A 20,065-nucleotide genomic window follows, 5' to 3' on the forward strand; every position below is an offset into this window, starting at 1 on the left:
CTCAAAAATGTGATTATTTCGTGCTTGGCGGGGATAAATATGTTGATATTTTTGTTAATTAATGAAAAAAAAACCTTGGGACGAAATCTAATGAGAACTAAGTTTCTTTGTTGGAAGGTATCCAATCAAAACTATTTGATAATAAAATTTTGAGTAAAACTTATTTTCATTTCAGTCAAAAGACTATGGCTAAACCTAAAACTAAATTAACTATCAAAATTAACACTGGTCTCGTGAAGATGCCACTAAAAAGTATTCCTATTGTTACTCAACATTTCCTTTTGTTGATTGTTTCAGACGTGAACGACAATGTTCCTTTCTTCCTGTCGTCCACCTACGAGGCCACGGTTCCAGAGGGAGCAGAGATTGGGATGTCAGTGGTTCAGGTTTCAGCCACAGATCTGGACACTGGTCTCCATGGGATGGTGAGGAACCACAGGGTGACTGGTCAGCCGTCAGCTTTGGCTTCTTTCACTGTAACATTGGTTTGTCTGGTCTCTGCAGGTCCATTATGTGATCCTGAAGGATGAGAGTGGAGACTCCCAGCTCTTTAGCATCGATTCACGCAGCGGCATCATCTTCACTCAAGCCTCGTTTGACCGTGAGCAGAAAGCGTCCTACCTGATCGAGGTGCAGTCGCAGGACGGGTCTGAATCGGCCCGGCAGAGTCAACAGGGGCAGCCCAACACAGGTTTGATCTCCTCAGTAATACTAGATTACGCTTTGAACGTGTTTCCATTGCAGGTTGATTTGGGCAGGAGCCTTGTTGTGCCAATGCCGATACTAGTATCGGGAGGGGCCTCGATACTGTACTGTAAGGCTGGCGTCGGTATCAGCAAGTATTAACACGCCGATGCCATTTACAGCATCAAACTCTTCTTCAAACGCAGCGCCTTGTGTTTTTCCATCTTCAGACTCTCACTGATCACAGAAATACATATGATTACGTGTCCAGTGAATGCTGAGGCAAGCTACCGCTATTAGCCCGAAGCTGATTTGAATGATGCAGGTTGCGAGATGTACTATTGTGCTTTCAGATGCATGTGGCCTTATCTGTAACTTTCACCAATTTCCCCCCAGACACTGCCTACGTCAGGATCTTCATCACCGATGTCAACGACAACGCCCCCGCATTCTCACAGCCGTTGTATGAGGTGAGCGTGGAGGAAGACAAGGAGGTCGGCTTCGTCCTCATCACCGTCACCGCCAATGACGAAGATGAAGGTGAGGATGTTGAATGATGCTGTGTTTGGTGTTGATTTCATGATGCAGTTTTTGTTTCTGTGACTATTGTGTTTTGGTAGTTGGTCTTTAATACCTGAAAACATCAGATAATAGTGAATAAGTCACACTCTAATCATTTCGATAAATAAGGACAACATGGAAATGGGATGTGAACACTTTGGAAGACAGAGATGATCAAAGAGCAAAGGGTTTGTGTGTATTTTTGGAGTCGTTTTGTACATTTTTCTCTATTTTGTATTTTTTTGTGTATTTTTGGTGCACTTTGCGTGTTTTGATTGACATATTTCTTGTGTGTTTTTTGTAATTTTGTGTATTTCTGTTGTAATTTCATGTTTTTAGTGGGGTTTTATTGTATATTTGTATGTTTTTTCAGTATGTATGTTTTTGTTGCCATTTTGTGTGTTTTTCCAGAAACTTTTCCAGGGAGTTTTTAATCAGGGGGATCTTTTTATCAGGAGCGATGATCAGAGTTTTTTATTTATTTTATTTATTTATTCAGTTTATTTCCGACATGGTTGCATTCACAGAAGTTTTGTTATTCTTTTCTTTTTTTTTTTTTTTTTTTGTACATGCCGAAAAAGGAGACAAGAGAAGCAGTTTGCTTATCCAAGTCCCGTCCCCTGTTTTGTACACAGAAAATTTACATCAAAGCTTGTCTCACTGGTTTCCGTTTTGTTAGAATTTATCTTAAGGTAAATCGAAGACAATCAGTTTTTGATGCAAGATACACATTCCAAGAACACAAATAAAAAGTGAAACTCTGAGTCATTGAAGGAGCAATACATCTGAATATCATCTGCATAGAAATTATAAGACACATTTTCAAAACCACAGAGGCATCAGGTACAATGAAAAACAAAACAGGCCCTAGAACAGAGCCCTGGGCAACTCCAAATGACAGGTTGGACATGTTAGACATTACATTGTTGATACCAACATTAGAAGTTATTCCATTTATATATGGAAAACCACAGGAGAACAGCCCCAAAAAACCCTGTCTCAGACTTGGGTCGATCAATCAGTATACCGTGATCTACAGTGTCAAATCGAACAAAACCAAAACTGTGTATCGACCAGAGTCAGCGGTCATTATCACATCACTGGATACTTACACAAGAGCAGTTTCAGTAGAGCCAGATTGATATTTATCATAAAAAACATGCTGTTCCAAAAATGAAGTTGTTTTTGTTTTTGCTGTTCAGCCACCACTTTTTCCATGATTCTTAACATGAAGGGAAGTTTTGATATGGGCCAGTAATTCATAGGCTTCACCGGTTCAAGATTAGGCTTTTTAAGAAAGGGATTCACCACAGCATGTTTAAAGAAGCTGGGGGCCGAGCCTGATTGAAGTGAAAGGTTTATCAATTTTACCACCCAAGGACCGACAACATTAAAAACATTTAAGAACAGGGGAGTAGGAGCAATGTCCACAGGGCTTGATGATGGTTTCATCACCAAGGATTATATCACTCTCCAATTTAACGATAGATGGCAAAAACTTGGTAAATTCATCGAGAAATAAACAAGCAGGACCAAGAGGTTGGTAGACTAAAACACAGTGGAAAGAGTGTTAGTTTCCAACCTTACACGTCTGAAGCTTGAAGTAATTGTACGTGTTCGTGTCCATCAGTCTGCAGCAGAAAGAGTCACAAGTGCCAAACCGCCTCCACGCCGCGAGTCGAGGAGTCCCAAACACGGAGCAGTCTAGGGGGCACAGCTTGTTGAAATGAAAGTACTTATTCTCCCGATGCCAAGTTTCCATTAGGCACATAAAATCCAATTTGCGGGACATGAAGAGGTCATTCAGGAGTTGTGTTTTGTTAGCTAGCGATCTAGCATTCTGCAGGCCCAGGCGTAGAGACACTTCCTCGCAAGCCCGAGGAGAGCTGCGACACATGGGCTGGAGGCATCTGTGATCCACACCATGGTGTCGGGGAAAGCGCCTGTGCAGCGGCGCTGCCAGCTGCGGATGACGCAGGCCGGTGTCCAGACACGCGGGGGCCACATGCTGGATCCACCGCAGTCCATGTGTTTCCTGGCATCCAGGTGTAGAAAGAACTGGAGCAATCCCGGGATTGGACCTCCAGTACGCCTTGATCCTCACTAGAAGTCTTCCGCGTCTACCCCGCTTTTGGGCTCGCTTCCTCCACGGGACACGCAAGCGCAGCAGGTCAGCTGGTACTGACGCAGAGTGAGGAGGGAGTTTAGATGCTTGATCCTCAAAGTTGTGATTTAGACACCTCATAAGATCGATTTAGATAATAATATAATATATAAGTGCCTGACGGACATCAACTAGAAACACTGATATTTTGGCACAAAATACAAAACAATGCAGAGCAGGCGGACTATGGTCGGTACACGCTGGTGCCATCTTGTCCTGTCACCTCAGGTGACTTTTGAATATATCCTAGAAAAGAGATGAAAGTTTAACTGTAAATGAGCTTTGGGAGCACCGTTGTGTATACAATAACATCTGTTTTGTCATTCATTTGTTGCTTTTTTGAGATTCTTTATGTTTTTTTCAGGTTTTATGTTGCGTTTTGTTATAATAACCCAATTACTTTGAGCTATCGGTAGGAACATTATAAATAAGCAACAGATAGACTCCTTTATTTCTCCTTTTTTTCACTGCTCATTCATACATTTTCTATAATCTTATTTTTTTTTAATATTTTTTCCTTTCCATTTTTTCCTCTGCTGTCTCATCTCCTCTCACTGTCGCTACTCATTAGCAAGTGCTGCTGCTCCCTGGAGGTCGACATTTTGATGTTTGTGCCTTTGTTTGTGTTTGTCCTTCATCCCTCTTCCTCCTCCACTCTCAACCAATAAACAGCAGGAGGCAAAAAAGTGGAAAAAAATAATCTGAAAACTACAAAAATACAATTAATTCTTTGTCTGCGCTGCTTTCTCTCTGTTGGCGTCGACTTTGAGCCTCTGAGTATTTCTGTACGCAGAGTTCCGATGACGAAGTTTAAATATGTCATGTTTATTTCCTGTGTTTATTTTTCTTTCATTTTATTTTCGTTCTGGCATATAATGTAGCATCTAAATCAGACACAGGCTCCTGGCAACCCAGGGGGCTACATGAGGCCCTCGGTCTAATTTTGTGCAGCGCCCAAAGTAAATGCACCAAAAACACACAAAATGACAGAAAATTCCATAAATGTGAAAAACAGCACATACAAAAACCAAAAACACCACAAAAAACTAATTGATACTAAAAACACACAAAATGACAGAAAAATAAACAAAATTTACTCTAACTCACAAGAACACACTCCTTAAACACAAAGAAAGCAAAAAAAAACCAGATTAAAAACTGAACATGAATTTTAAAAATACACAGAATAACAAAAAATATACAAAACGACTCCAAAAATACACAAATTGACTACAAAAACACACAAGAAGACTGTATAAATACAAAATACTACACAAAACAACAACAAAAACACACTACATAACATAAGATATTTGCAAATAACTACATAAATATACTAAAATATTTTTTTTACAAAACCACAACACAAACTGACAACAGGAAAATCACAACAAATAAAAAGTACAGCTCTAAAAAAATTAAAAATGGCAACCAAAAATATACAAAACAACATAAAACACAGATCAAACATATAAATGACAACTAAAACACCAAACCCTTTGTTCTTGACTGTATTAATGCCCAGATTGGGGCATTGAATGTTGATAATGTGGCTCTTAATAATGTTGACTGTCTCTACCTCTACCATGCTTTTATTATCACTATTTACTGAGTGGAACAATGTAAACAGCTTTATCAACAGAACAATGTGAAGTTAATTTGCTGCAGAGAAATGCCAATACATTTTAGTAAACTTTATTATTAAATAATAAACAAGTACATATATTAAGTAATAACAACAGTAATGTGTTTTTGTGTAGCTCTATCTGTTCTGTTTGTCTTCCAATGAGTTTCTCCTGCAAATGTGTTCATTATAAGATGTTCTAATTTAAAATATGGTTATGAGCTTTAGTTTAAGTGCTATGCATAAACATGTATTTATGTGGCACATGTTAGGTGTGGAAAGTGTGCAAATGTGTATGTGTTTGTGTGTTTATGTGAGGTTGCTGAAGGTGAAAAAACTCCTGAAAGCCCCGTTCTAAGGTCTGATGAGCTGTAAATTGAATCCAAGGTTTTATCCCCTGACTGCAGTAACTGCATCATAACCTTGGCTGTGTGTGTGTGTGTGTGTGTGTGTGTGTGTGCGCGTGCGTGCGTGCGCCTGTACACATTAAGACCACAGTTTGTTGTTGAAGCTGACAGGTGTTGAAGAACTGCAGACCTTCAGTCCACATAAAAACTGTAGGTCAGACAAACACAATTACTGGTGGGAAAGCACACACACACACACACACACACAAACACACACTCCACACTTGCTCCTGTCCATTAAATGCCTTTGTAGCCTATAACTTAATGTTAAAGCCTAATTGAAGTTGCAATGAGGTGGACGTTCAGAGTTTGCGTTTCAAATTATGACTTTTCTGCCTTTTTCACCCTGAAGCCCATTCAGACCAGCAGCACTTGCTTTTTGGGCACAAGTGGTTTAATTATTTATTTTTTTATCCATTTTGGTCCATGTGGTGGAAAATTTGCAGAACTAAGAGCATTTGCTAATGAGATCAAGAGCCATTCATTTTGCTGACTTTGGTGTTTCACTTTAATGTCACCCTGGGCTTTAATAAACACACACAAATACCATTCTCTGTAGTTAAACTGGGTTATAATGAGGGTCGTATGAAAGTGAGTGATTATTCATGTTGGGGATACCGCAGTGCATTAAAAAGCTGATTATGGTGATGATAAGGACTGACCTAAAGTTGTTATACATGGTAAGCATCTTTCTTTGTGTTGTCAAAGTGTTGCTGTACACACACTGCATAGACCCCTTAATGGCCCACATCACCAGTGACGTGGCTGGAGGCAAACACAGGAAACGCAGCTGGCTAAAGACTGTGGAGGCTAGTAATGTTCCAGTTTTAGAATGTCATCTTGTTCTGTGTTTCGGTGCCAGAATAGGAGGAATAACGTTAGTGGACGTAAATTCAACATTCATGCTCAGAAAAAAAAAGACAATTGTGGTTTTGCCTTCAGGCTAAGCCCCGCCCAACAAAAATATGTCACAATGTTTACAGACAAAGGGTCTATAGGGAAGTGTGTGTCGTCCCTACTTGGTAACGTGACAACATTGAGATTTTTACATGTTGTCCTTTGAAAGAGTTGCAGAAATCTTGTTTCTGTTTGTCAAATGTAAAGAAAACCCAAATTGAAGAAAGAATGCTCGTTCACTATTCAACCTCGTCATGAAACTTTGATTGATTTTTATATTCTTGGTCATGTCTTGGTCTCGGCTTGTGTCGGATTCGGTCTAGACTCCCAAAAATCTTGGTCTTGTCTTTGTCCTGTCTTGGTCCTGTCTTGGTCCTGTCTTGGTCCTGTCTTGGTCCTGTCTTGGTCTTGTCTTGGTCTTGGTCTTGTCTTGGTCCTGTCTTGGTCCTGTCTTGGTCCTGTCTTGGTCCTGTCTTGGTCTTGTCTTGGTCTTGTCTTGGTCTTGTCTTGGTCTTGTCTTGGTCCTGTCTTGGTCCTGTCTTGGTCCTGTCTTTGTCCTGTCTTTGTCCTGTCTTGGTCTTGTCTTGGTCCTGTCTTGGTCTCTGAGTATTCTGGCCTTCGGGCAAGGTTGGAGCCCAGAGAATTGTGTCATTTCATAATAAGCTGCTTCATTTCATCCAGCTGACAAGACATGTTTGCGTAGTTTAAGACGTATGAGAGACTGTTATTCTTGTATTTCAACCCCTTAGTATTTTGTTTGCCCTGCATTGCACCTTATCATGTATGCAGCAGTAGCTCATCCCTTCTTCACCTAACAACCAATGTGCTGTACAACAGCTACGTCAGGAAGAACCCCAGCTAACGTAACGGCACTCATAGGAGTTAAGAAAAAAAATCACTCAGAAAAACTAACTCTATATCTAAAAATGCTGCAATTCTCTAAATTAATTTCAGAGCGCTGCAGCCAGCTGAATTTTTAGAAGCATGCTGTATCTCTCCCAGCCATCTGAGAGCACAGTATGAGATGCTTTAATGCACTTCTTTTTTTTTTTAACACAAAATCCTCTCAAAATATGAGCGCAGTCCTTCAGAGTGTCGACAGAAGTTTGTGAGGGTCGACTCTTCCCTCCAGCCCACCTCACAAGAGGCGGAGATCTGACCTTAATCACAAATTGGAGAGTCCTGCTAGGCTGCAAATTAAATAGGCCCTATCCTGTGGTGTGTGCGGTGTGTGTGTTAAGAGGGCAGTGCCATATGGGTAGACTGATCATTAGGGAAGTCGCCAGAGGCAGAAAAACTGCTGGAGCGACTTCCCATGTGCACATTTACACAGTATTCCAGTTACAAAGGCTCACTAAGCTATTCGGCGAGTGTCACCACAGATCGTGCTCGGAAACTCTGATGATCTTGTGCACCTAAGCCTAACACACACACACATATCCACACACACACGCTGCAGTGTGGTAATGAAGGTCCTCCATGTCTCCACAGATGGTGTTTGTCTCTCCTTAGTGCTGGTAAACAGAAAGCAAACTGGACTCAGACAGACCTGCCCCTGGGCAAAGAACACACACCTGCCTGAGTGCATGTGTGCAAGAGTGAGTGTGGATGCATGAGTTTAATTGAACGGTGCGTGTGTGTGTGAGTGCGTGTGTGTGTGTGTGTGTGTAGGAGTGTGTGTTGGTATTTCTTTATGGAATAGTGCAGGATAAACCTGCTGAATAAACTTTAGAATAAAAACACAAACTACGAAACCAAAGGTAGAAGACGGAGTATGATTACGATGATGACCATTCCCGCTAAAGTATACTTTTAAGTTTCCCTAGATGCATTTCGAACCTAAAACGACCTGAAGCACACTGAAGCTAAATATCTACGTTGATTCTCTACCTGTGAAAATTCTGAATGCATTTTAAGTGAGAAAGTGACCAAGTAAAATATCAACATGTCAACATAAAACTTGCAAAAACACATTTCATTGTGTGATTAAACTTCCAGTTAATTTCAAAACAAGAGTCCTATTATTACAAAAAGTGTTAAAAACTATTGGAGGTCAAGAAGAAATGCTTTTATTTTGAAAAGGGGATGTTTGACTTTTAGCTTGAAGGATACTTTCACGTTCCTTTCCAACCAAGTCTCACTCCCTACTCATCACATATTGACATTCCGGAACGACCCTTTAGCGTCTGTATTCGATACCCCTTTGACGTTCATTTCTGACACTGAGGGTCCGTAAGCTGCTTTTCAAATCAACATTTCAAAATAAGACTTTTAACCCTAATCCTAACCATAAATACATTTCTCACAAGAAATGTCATGAAAACAATTGTAAAGCCATAATATCTATTAAATAAATAAGGCAGTTTGCCACGGGCCGACCCAAAGGGTCCTTCCCGAGTTGGGAGTGAGAATGTGTTGTCCTCTCGCAATGCATCATGGGTGGTTGAGTATGACTAGTGTGTCCACCGTGCATACTGTCCTGGTAAAGTATACAGTACATCCGGGTAAATCTTGTGTACTCGATCTTTTCATACTATCTAATGTGAACGCACTACATAGTTGACGTCAGACTTAGTATGAGTAGTACGTTAGTATGACATTTTAAACACAGCCATAGTGAAGAGAAAAAGATAAATTATATAAAACTACAAATGAAAACAGCCCAAATAAAAGAACCAAGATGTTATAAATAAACTTGACTTATGTTGCACTTTCATAACTAGAGTGGGTTAATATTGAGTGGAGCTCTATGTATTAACATAAGTACTGTATAGGTGTATGGTGCTAATCCTCCATTGGGATCGATTTACGCTTCTATGTGGGAAAATTTACTTTAATTAGCACCAAACTATATCAGCTCATTCACCCATTCACACATGGGACACTGGTAGCAACTTAGGGTTCAGTGTCTTACACTTCGACACAGACACGTACAACCTTTAAACCAAAGTAGTTGAAGTTGTTTTCCGATCAGTATCATGTTCATGTTGTCTGCCTGTGGCTAAGAAACTTACCCAAAGTTGCACATTGACATTTGTGGAAAGTGTGAAGAAAATAGTGCGGAAAGCCAGTGTACAGTACGTAGGAAGAAGATTCCATGTGGGATTGAACCCACAACCTTTCAGCTGAAAGCCAGCTAATATTCCGTCAATCATTTTGTTCATGTAAATCAATTTTTAGTTTTTTCTAAATTCAGTTATAATTAAAAACAGGAGGAAAATTGTGGAGAAAGAACAGGTCAAAAGCTGACTGTGAAATGTGTAAAAGAGAGAGTGTGAGTTTGAAGGCAAACCCAGACCCCCAAAGAGAGAAAGAGATGGAGTCTGAAGCAACAGATGATGTGTCAGGTTGTTATTGTTGTTGTTGGAGCCTGAAGGCAAAGCTGATAATTTAACAGTTTCTGTTTGTGAAAGTCCTTCACCTGGTCCAGGAGGACAGCAACATAAGTTTGCTCATCTAGTCATGGATGGACCTTCAGAGACCTGCAGGTTAAAGCCTGGCACAGAAACGTTGGAATGAGAGTTTAACTCCTCCTCCAGGTAGAGGAAAACAGTATCAACCCATGTTTGTGTGTTCATTTTAAGTTCTTTTTTATTTAACATTATATGATGATCACTTACTGCTGGTATTCTCAACGTTAAGGCCAGGACCCTATTCGGAGTTAGGACACTGAGAGGGGGCTCGCCAGATGCCTTTAAGAAACTAGCATTATGTTTTGAACAATTGTTTGCTTATTTTTATAAATTTTCTGCAACTACACCAAACTTGCCATATTTTAACCTATTTTCATCACTTTTTCTTGACATGTTTTTTGCAATTTTTAATGTATTTCTGCCACTTTTCCATCAAATTTCAATGCCTTATCTGCACATTTTTTCCACTTTCAAGACATTTTCGGCACTTGTAAACTCTTTCCACCACTTTTCCCACCTGATGTTGCATATGTTGACCCATTATTGTCACTTTTAACATTTTTTCAAAACATTTCATGCTTATTTTTGACAATTTAACCACATTCACGATTTGTGATGTCCATTAATTGCAGGTTACTAATTCTAACTAATTGTTCTTATTTCTTAAATTACATCACTTTGAACCCTTTTTCTGTACATTTTTGGCCACTCTAATTTGCAACTTTCAACCAATTTCTGTGTTTTTTTAAAATTCCCATTTCACCACCATTTAGTATCACTTTTAACCGATTTTATTTCTAATTAAAACAAGGTTTTACATCTTTAATATGACTATATACTATGTCGCAAATATTTATAAAGTTCCTGGATAACAGTGGATATTATTCATATAAATAAATAAATGTGGTTGTCACAGATTCATAGAACAATGGACCATCATTTTGCTGACTTGCTGACTTTCACACCCAACACAGCATAACGTGGATGGCTGTTCATCATAGGAATGGGATCCACACAAGGTTCCTGCTGCTTAACAGAAGGTTTTCCTTGCCGCCATGATGAATTCATGTTGGGTGTGTAATACATATGTATGTGTATATACGTATATATGCATATGTGTGTATCCATAAAATGAAGAGTCCGTCCTTAAGACTGCTCTACTGTAAAGTGTCTTAAGATACCATTGGTTATGATTTGGCGCTATACAAATAAAAGATTGATTGAGATTGACTTTATGGATGGACCCCAAAAATCTCTCCCCTTTATTCCCCCTTATAGATGACCCTGTCTCCACATGACTGTTCTTCAATGTTCGTGTCTGTGTTCAAACACCAATCCAGTCTGTTTCCTAACAGATAAAAACATAACAGTGACTGTGTGTGGTGCAGAGAGACGGACGGATGAGGAAAAAAGCGTTGCAATGAGCCCATCTGAGGGGGAACCGCAGGTTCACCCCCAAATATTTAATATTGTTTTCTGCACAGGTTCTTCCTTGTGTGAGTGCGAGTAATGCCAATTCAATGTTTCTGTCTTTGCTTTAAGCACAATCAATTAAACAGGATTTTACTGTGTTTTAAGGGTTATCTCTTGTGTCATGTCAGCTTTAAATTCCCATGTGTGTCGTTTTTTGTCTTTTGTAATTGAATAAATATACGCGTGTTTCGTTATTAATTTGTCAACACCTGACCTAAAGCATCACATACTGATCCGTCCTTGCTGTCCCTCAGGAGCCAATGCCAAGCTGCGCTACCAGATCACATCTGGAAACACCATGGGTACCTTTGACGTGGAGCCAGAGGTTGGCACCATCTTTGTGGCCCAGCCTCTCGACTACGAGATGGAGCAGCGCTATGAAACTCCGGCTGGTCGCCTCCGACGGGAAGTGGAGGAGAACGAGACACTAGTGGTGGTCCAGGTGGTGAACCGTAATGACGAGGCGCCCGTCTTCAGCCAGATCGAGTATCACTCTGTGGTGACAGAGGAGCTCACACAGCTCCCTGTGTTCATCCTGGAGGTTAGTGAGAGTGTTTGATCTGCTGAGGATCAATACTAATGTTAATATTCTAACATTAGTAGTATAAGTGTTAAAAAAAATCTAGTCAGTGATATATCGCGATATTTGGTTGTGCGATTATTGTATCGATCCAAAAAATGTCCAAATCGATTTTTTTAAATCATGTTTTTTAACAGAAAAAAAAACATTTAATTGTGCTAACATACAGTATGTATAGCACGTAAACGCCCGGTCACTAGGTGTCAGTGAACCACATCAGACCATGTTGAACTACCTCACTCCTCAATGCATTTTAGCTCGGAAGTTGATTGCACTTTATTTTCATAAAACATTTGAAAGAATTTAGGAACGCGTTGTAAAAGCAAAGGTTAAACTTTTTTGAAAAAGGTAATTTAACAGTTTGATAAACATACGCCTTTTTTTCATATTGATACTGAATTACTCTTAGTTACCAATCCCTTGTTCTCGCAAGTTTATAAAAAATAAAACAATTGTATTTCATACCATTTTGTACTTGTAAATGTGAAATTTGTAATATTGATATTGCGATATATCGCAATGTGTATCGCAATTGTTTAGTATCGGGATAATATTGTATCGTATTGTCAGATTCATGGCAATGCACACACGCCTAATTACTAACTATAATTGTTAATTCCCAATTATTGTTTTATATACAATTAATAATCATAAACATCAACATTTTTTTTACCTCTACCAACAAAACATTCTCAGAAAATCAAATAAGTGAAAAAAGTAGAGCTGAACTCAGTTTTATAATAATCCCCCAAAATATTTGAGCAAAAACTTTTTAAATTAGATGTTAAAATCTTAACACGATGCAAGCAAAAAGACAAATAACTTTCATAGAGGTTTGTGTCTAATTATTAGCTCAATAATTAAGGTAAATTGTTGTAAAACTGGTTTGACTTTAAGGCCTTTTTTTGGCCACATGCAGAAAAAAAAGAAATGAATGCTTTTTTGTGGGAAATGTTTCGAATTGTAATGAATCCTTTCAGTATAAAACGCCATAAATGCTCATTTGAAAAACTTCTGAAGTGATGTTGAGCTTTCTGTTGCATGTGTGCCCTTGAGCTAATATTGGTAATTTTCTCCGTAGCTGGTGACTACGAAGAAAGTAGTTCATTAATACTCGATGACTGCAACACGCGACTAATTGCTTGACTCAATTACTCAAACTCTAATTACTGAAAGACCTCGAGAACCAGAAGCACATCACAGTGAGACGAAGCAGCAGGAAGCCAAGTGGGAATTAAGGAAGTTGTTTATGGATCAATTTGAAGGACTGAAAGACAGATAGATGAATTATTGAGCTTAGCACGTTGAGAATGTTAATGTTTTGGAATTGTATTCTTTAAACTTCAATATTATCAGATTACACTCGGTCTGGGATGCCATATACAATAGAAACATATGAAAGTGACACCTCCTGAACTCCATCACGAAGACACGTGTCACGGTTTATATAAACAACGTGTGAAAACGTATCAGGTTTAACCAGAAAGATCTGATTTTCTTGGTCACACTTGGAACACATGCTTGAGTTTCCCTGAGGCGACATCTCTGATGAGATCCTGTGTCCTCATCCTAACACATCACACATGTGTGGCATTGTTTAACACAATATAAGCCAGAGAGAATCAGATGTTTTGGCGTTCGACAAAACCTCCGGACGGGAAGTGTCCACCACCTGAGAAGTTACATCAGTGAAAGCAGAAACTCCTTTTTCTTCGAGGCTTTCATGCGCCTTTCGTCACACCTATCTCCGGTAATTCACAGTAACATGAATGTGCCGCCAAACGAACACCAACAGCAGCAGCGTTATAAAGAAACATTCTGGGTAAAAGAAATAAGTGAAAAATGTAGAACTGGGCTCCGTTTTAATCAATAAACGGTTGGTAATACTTTATTTAAAGGCTTAAGGCTGTCATTATTATGACATGACACCAGTCATTAGCGTGAATGGGTGTCATGAAGGCTGTCATTAGGTGTCGTTCGTTACCCTAAACCAGGGGTCACCAACACAGTGCCCACAGGCACCAGGTAGCCCTCATGGACCACCAATGAGTTCCATCTAAAATCTGATTCACTTTCCAGGTTTTAAATACTGCTGCAACTGATACAGTTTTAGCCATAAATTACCATCTTTAAATGTGTATTTTATTTGTATTTATTGTTTATTCAACAAGGACATTAATATCAGTACAGAAAATATACCAGATTTAGCCAGAAGGCCTATTTCTCATCTGTTGTCCCTGTTTCACTAAAACATTGTGTCAAATGTTTTTAAGTGTTGCAGATCAGGTGTATGGTAAGAGGTATGTCTATATATAATATAATAAAAATATATAACACCTTGTTTAAAAAAAAAATAAAGGTAAAAGTCATTTGTTAGATGATTAATGTTTCTATTAAATGTAATGAAATGAAACAATTGCATAAATTAGGAGAAATAAAGTGTTGCATGTTGAAACGTAAACATTTCTGACCTTTTTAAGTTACTGCTAGCCTAACTTATTATCTTACCCTCTAATTAAAGTGAAACCGTTAAAGTTTAGTATTTAAGAAGTGCTTTTCAAACTGGTAGCCCTTTGAACAATACAGTAGCTATGAAGTAGCTCACCAGTTAAGAAAGGTTTGTGACCCTGACCTAACCCTACCTAACCTAAACCCTGAACCCCTGACCTTAATCCTAACCCAACCTACCTAACCACTAACCCCTTACAGTAACCCTAACCTAACCTTAACCCTAACCTCAACTACCTAACCCTAACCTTAACCCAACCTACCTAACCCTAACCCCTAACCTAACCCAACCTACCTAACCCAACCTACCTAACCCTAACCCCTAACCCAACCTACCTAACCCTAACCTAACCTTAACCCAACCTACCTAACCCCAACCCCTAACCCAAAAAATGCCAACATAGCTCCAAAGGTGTGATCCTGGGATCCTGTGCCTCATCCTAACACATCACACGTGTGACATTGTTTAGCACCATATAAGCCCATAGAGATGCAGATGTTTTGGCGTCCGAAAAAACCTCCCCGACAGGAAGCGACCACCACCTGAGAAGTTATATCAGTGAAGCAGTCCCAACTCCTCTCTCTAAGCGCCTTTCGTCACACCTATCTCCGGTAATTCACAGTAATATGGATGTGCCGCCAAACTAAATCAGATTAGAAGCTGGAAGCGAGTCTGGGGTGTGCAGGGGGAATAATCCCCATCAGAGAGGCATGTGTCACCGAGTGCTCCACCTGGGCCCGCTATCCTTTCTGGAATTGATTTGATGTGCGTTCCGTTCCTCTCCATCGCTCTCAATAGTTTTCCTTACACAGGCAGCAAGGCCCTCCCTGAATTCATGCCACATTCACTCCTGTGTACTAATACAATTCAGCATATAGCGAATGGAGAGGAAAATCCAATTTGAAATAAATATTATTTTTTGCTTCACCTGCGTGGCAGCTTCCTCTCTGGCACTCAGCTCATCTTCAATATTGTGTACAGGCATCGTGTCAGGAATGCAAAAGCTATTCTAAGGAGGGGGGTGGGGAATGGGGGGTGAGAGATGGGGGGGGAACCTCAAAGACTCCGTAAACAAACCCTCTGGTGAGAATAAAAAGAAGAGAAGGTATAAAAGTGTACTTTTCCTGGCCTTTGTCAGGCGTCTATTAACTTGTAATTGCGTTTGGTGTCTCAGTGACAGATGTGAGAGCTTGTTTCCTCGCTGCTGCTCATGTCTTCTCGTTCAGAGATAGCGGGGGGAAGCAGGTTAATTAAGCAAACAGGACAAAGCAACAGCAAAAATGTTTATCCTCTGTTGTTATAGGCCCCTGAGTGCACCAGGGGCAGCTGCTGCAATCAGCTCCCCGCCTCATGTCCTATTTGCTTGGCTTGACATTTGTACATAACAAAAAAAAAGGCAATTAAACTCTTTGGATTAGAAACATATTCTGTTAAAAGTAGAAATGGCCTAGTGTTTTGTACTGAATGGTAATGAACTGGTAAGAAAAAACAGTGTAGGTAAAAATAATATGTAAAATCTAGTGTTAATTTATACAGCAAATTTTGATTTAATTTTAGTCATAGTCTTGATTAAAATGCAACTGAGCTTTAGTCATCAGGACTATTTCAGTTAAACTAACCTGTCTCACGACGGTCTAAACCCAGCTCACATTCCACATTAGTGGGTCAACTAAATGGCATTAAGATCTTAGTCGAATACATTGTTACAGATATAGTTGACTAAAATTTGAATAATATTATAAAAAATATAAAGTTTATACGTCTTATACACACAAACACAATCAGCTTACTTCCTATTGGATCACTTACCGGCTTGCTCCGCCTTCCTCAACAACAAAAGTAGGTTTCATTGGATACCTGCCAAAAACTAAACTTAGTCTGATTGGATTTCGACAATTGGTCCCATGTGAACATTAGAGTTTAGTTTATTTATAGTTTTATTTCACTTAAAAGAAATGTAGTCGACAACAAACTATAAAAAAAAACAATCGTTAGCTAACAAAAATAACTATAACAACTATACAAAACATATCTATTGATCATTGATTCCTTCAGAATTGTAAATTGTATAATATTCCTTCTCATTTTCTATGTTACAACTACCTGCAAGGCAGCACTGTGGGTTGTGCAAGTCCATTGTGTGTTTGGTCTTTTCAGTCATTGAGTCGTCCTGTACCCTTTTAATTGATTTCTAGAACACGAAACAGAGTTCTATCCATTAGGAAGACTTGAACTACGTAAAAAAAACACAATTTATGTCTTTTGTCACCTGCTTTGAAACTAAAGTTGCCACACTGTAAGCTGGGACTCAGGACCAAGTCAGTCCAGTACAGCATGATTACCTTCCTTCAGTAAGACCAATTGCAGCAACACCTGAAAATGATTGCCCCCCTAGCTCCGAAGAATTTTCATGCACTGCCAACGAATGGTTACGGCAATGAACTACAATGAACAATAGCACTTGGTAGTCTCTTACTGGCACATTGTGTGTTACCATACAGTGGTTCAAAGCACTTCCAAACAAGTCTTTCCCTTTGCTTCTTTTCTACAGGTCTCTGCCACAGACCCAGATCAAGAAGCTGATCAGACTGCGCTTCGGTACTCCCTCCATGGTCAAGGCGCTGGTGGCGAGTTCACCATTAATGAACGCACTGGAAAAATCTATGCTCAACGTCGCCTGGATCGAGAAGAGCGCCCTGCGTGGAGATTTCTCGTTCTCGCCACAGACGAGGGAGGGGCGGGCCTTACAGGATTTGCTGATGTGTTGTTAGAGGTTCGAGATATCAACGACAACACCCCCTTTTTTCCGTGCCCTGCGCTGGAAGTTGACGGATGTTTGTGTTGGACAAGTGCCAGAGAACTCCCCTGCTGATACCTCTGTTATGGAGATGATGCCATGGACCTGGATGACCCCAATGAGGGGAAAAATGCTTTGCTCACCTACAGTATCATCAATAACATACGCAATGAGATAAATCTTAATCTGTTTAGCATCAATGCAACCACAGGACTATATACAACAGACATCATTCGATCTCTGGAACCCGAGAGGTAGAGGACCGTTATCTGGTGGTGGGGAGGCTCGTGATTGGAGGGGGGGTTGGCAAGGAACAGGAACTGCAACCATTATGATTCAGATGTCAATGATCATCCCCCTGTGTTCACTCAAAAAAGTCTACAATGCTCAGGTGAGACTAGGAAAAAAAACATGATTTTTTGTTCATCCTCATCTTAAGCTCATTTGGTATTTTAAATTTTCTTCCAGATTACTGAAGACTTTGAAGTGAATAGCGAGGTTCTTGTAGTTTCAGCACGCAAGGATGGAGACAAGGTGAAAACGCTGTGGTGACCTTCAGTGTAGTTGGAGGTGACGCAGACAGGAAGTTCTTTGTGGAGACTGATAAAGTGAATCAACGCGGCATAATAAAACTTAAAAAGGAAGTTGACTTTGAGAAGCCCCATGAGGGCTTTTTAATCTCACCATAAAGGCAGAAGATGCAGATTTCTACAGCCTGGCTCACTGCCTTGTCCAGGTGGAAGATTCCAACGATCACGCTCCGGTGTTTTTTCCACAGTTTTATGAGTCACCAACCATGTCTGAAGACGTACCCGTGGGGACAATTGTTGCTCAGGTTACAGCCTCTGATCTAGACTCAGGCCAAAATGGACGCTTTTCTTATAGTATCTTTAAAGAGTCTGATCCCTATGGTCAGTTCCTGGTTGATCAGTCTGGCTGGGTTGTTGTTGCCAATTCTTTGGACAGGGAGAAAATCTCACAGCACAAAATCATTGTACTTGCAACTGATGCTGGAAACCCATCCTTAACCGGTAAACTCTGCCATCGTCATGATCACTATACTGGATGTTAATGACAATGGGCCAGAGTTCGAAGTACCCTACAGCCTGTTGTTTGGGAAAACACAGAAGCCCCCCAGGCAGTGCAAATGAATGATTCCTCATTGCTCCTGTAACGCCACAGACCCGCGACACCTCCCCAAACGGAGCGCCGTTCTCCATACGGCTCCTTTTGCTCACCTCCGACGCCATCAACTTCAATCTCACTGACTTCCGGAACGGCAGTGCAACCATCACTGCACTCCAGACTTTTGATCGGGAGGCGACAGAAGGAGTACCGCCTCCCGATTCTCATGATCGACAGCGGTTTACCTCCAATGAGCTCCACCAGCACATTGACTGTTGTTATTGGTGACAGGAATGACCATCCACACTCACCAGGACACACGCATTTCATTGTCTACTCCTATGAAGGTATGTTTTGTGCTTTCTCACTCTTTGTAGAATCGCTGTTTTCTATTGAACTGGGTGGAATCCACAGTACCTCACAGAGACGATACCCTAGGTTCAGCTCTATTGTCCAAATGTTTGGTTATGATTTAGTTTGAAAAATCCTAACAAAAACTTCTTCCATCTAGCTCTAACTACTTCCCGCATTTTGCAACCCAATTCAACAAGTTTGGTCTCAAACTGTTCAAATATTTCTGGAACTCTCTTCTATGTATTAGCTTTGTTCTAAAATTTAAACTTTTTAAAACTATTTAAAACAGTTTAACTTTTCCATTCATTTTCCTATGCACAACTGGTGGACTTCTGGCAGAACACTGATGATTTCATCAACAGTGATGTCGAATTTTGTGCTATGCTAATGCTAAGCTAATGCAGTGCGACGCAGGCCAGACACCTTCATCCTCACTTGCCATTTTCCTCAGGGAATGTTGTCTGTTCCTCTTGGCATCAGGGTAATTATCCATTTTTGATTTGAAAAAATTGGAGACACCCAAATCCCAGCTTGACCCAATAGTGATTGTACCAAATAATTGTTCAGTTTAGATCTTCTCTTCAGGGTGTTGGCATCTATGATTATGGTTTGAAGGTCCCTATTATGTAGATTTATCACAAAGCTTTTGCTGCTACCTGTGAGCAATGGTTTGTAATGACTAGATGTTGTTGTTTGTGTGGAATGCAGCTTTACGCACCTAAACAAACAGCATAAATATACAATATTTTATTATAAGAGATTATTACAAAAGTACCAAAACAAAGGACTCATGTTAAAGGTGTTTCCTGTTGCTAGTCTGTCGAAACTTTTTTTCAATTTCAACTAGTTACATCCTTTAATACATCATTTTATAGTCTGCTTCTTTTTTTGTTTTGCAAAATAGTTACTTTTTAAGTCATTGGGTTTTTTTTTTTTTAACCCAGTAACCAGTCTTGTGAAAGTATAAATTTTTTGTTCTCCAGGGAAGATGAGGTTACATCATCTTGTCTTCGAAGCGCAATTTCAGAAGGAAACAGAAGCATTCACTCATACTTGATTTTCCCCGTTTACCAGCTGGGATTCAAACTGGTGTCTTCTGATCACAGATGGGCCCCTCCAACTTGAGGTCCCACCAGTGACCTTCCCAGCACCTCCTGAGTGCTCCATGCTCGTGTTGTTACTGTACATGTCACAGTTGACGCGCACGGTCTCTCGCGCTCCTTCTACATCACTTATTCAGTGTTTCACACCATCTGCCAGCCCGCTGTAATTTGGTGGAAAAACGAAGGTTTTTTGATCTGTATTTTTAGTGGTTTCCCTCTACAGTGGCCTTTCCACATGAAAGTACACTAAACCGCTAATATAAATCCATCACGTACTCAACAACATGCCATGAAGCAAACAATTAACTGCGACTTAAGTCTCACATTTGACAGGCTCATAAACAGGAGGCACTTTTAAAAGGCAGCTGATTTCA

General features: G+C 40.0%; 1 protein-coding gene across 1 annotated transcript in view; it reads left to right on the forward strand.

Moving 5' to 3' along the window:
• LOC114478434 (neural-cadherin) overlaps positions 1 to 20,065 on the forward strand; it is a 159,028-nt gene that overhangs the window by 108,014 nt on the left and 30,949 nt on the right. The window contains 20 exon segments of the mRNA XM_074783833.1: positions 298 to 425; positions 505 to 691; positions 1,081 to 1,224; positions 11,478 to 11,605; positions 11,607 to 11,636; positions 11,639 to 11,764; positions 16,864 to 17,151; positions 17,153 to 17,201; positions 17,204 to 17,355; positions 17,358 to 17,385; positions 17,388 to 17,444; positions 17,447 to 17,481; positions 17,483 to 17,500; positions 17,578 to 17,638; positions 17,641 to 17,775; positions 17,778 to 18,142; positions 18,144 to 18,210; positions 18,213 to 18,287; positions 18,290 to 18,429; positions 18,431 to 18,581. Coding sequence (XP_074639934.1) covers positions 298 to 425; positions 505 to 691; positions 1,081 to 1,224; positions 11,478 to 11,605; positions 11,607 to 11,636; positions 11,639 to 11,764; positions 16,864 to 17,151; positions 17,153 to 17,201; positions 17,204 to 17,355; positions 17,358 to 17,385; positions 17,388 to 17,444; positions 17,447 to 17,481; positions 17,483 to 17,500; positions 17,578 to 17,638; positions 17,641 to 17,775; positions 17,778 to 18,142; positions 18,144 to 18,210; positions 18,213 to 18,287; positions 18,290 to 18,429; positions 18,431 to 18,581 — 2,364 coding nt within the window.

This window comes from Gouania willdenowi, chromosome 16, assembly GCF_900634775.1.
Source record: "Gouania willdenowi chromosome 16, fGouWil2.1, whole genome shotgun sequence".
NCBI lineage: Eukaryota > Metazoa > Chordata > Actinopteri > Blenniiformes > Gobiesocidae > Gouania > Gouania willdenowi.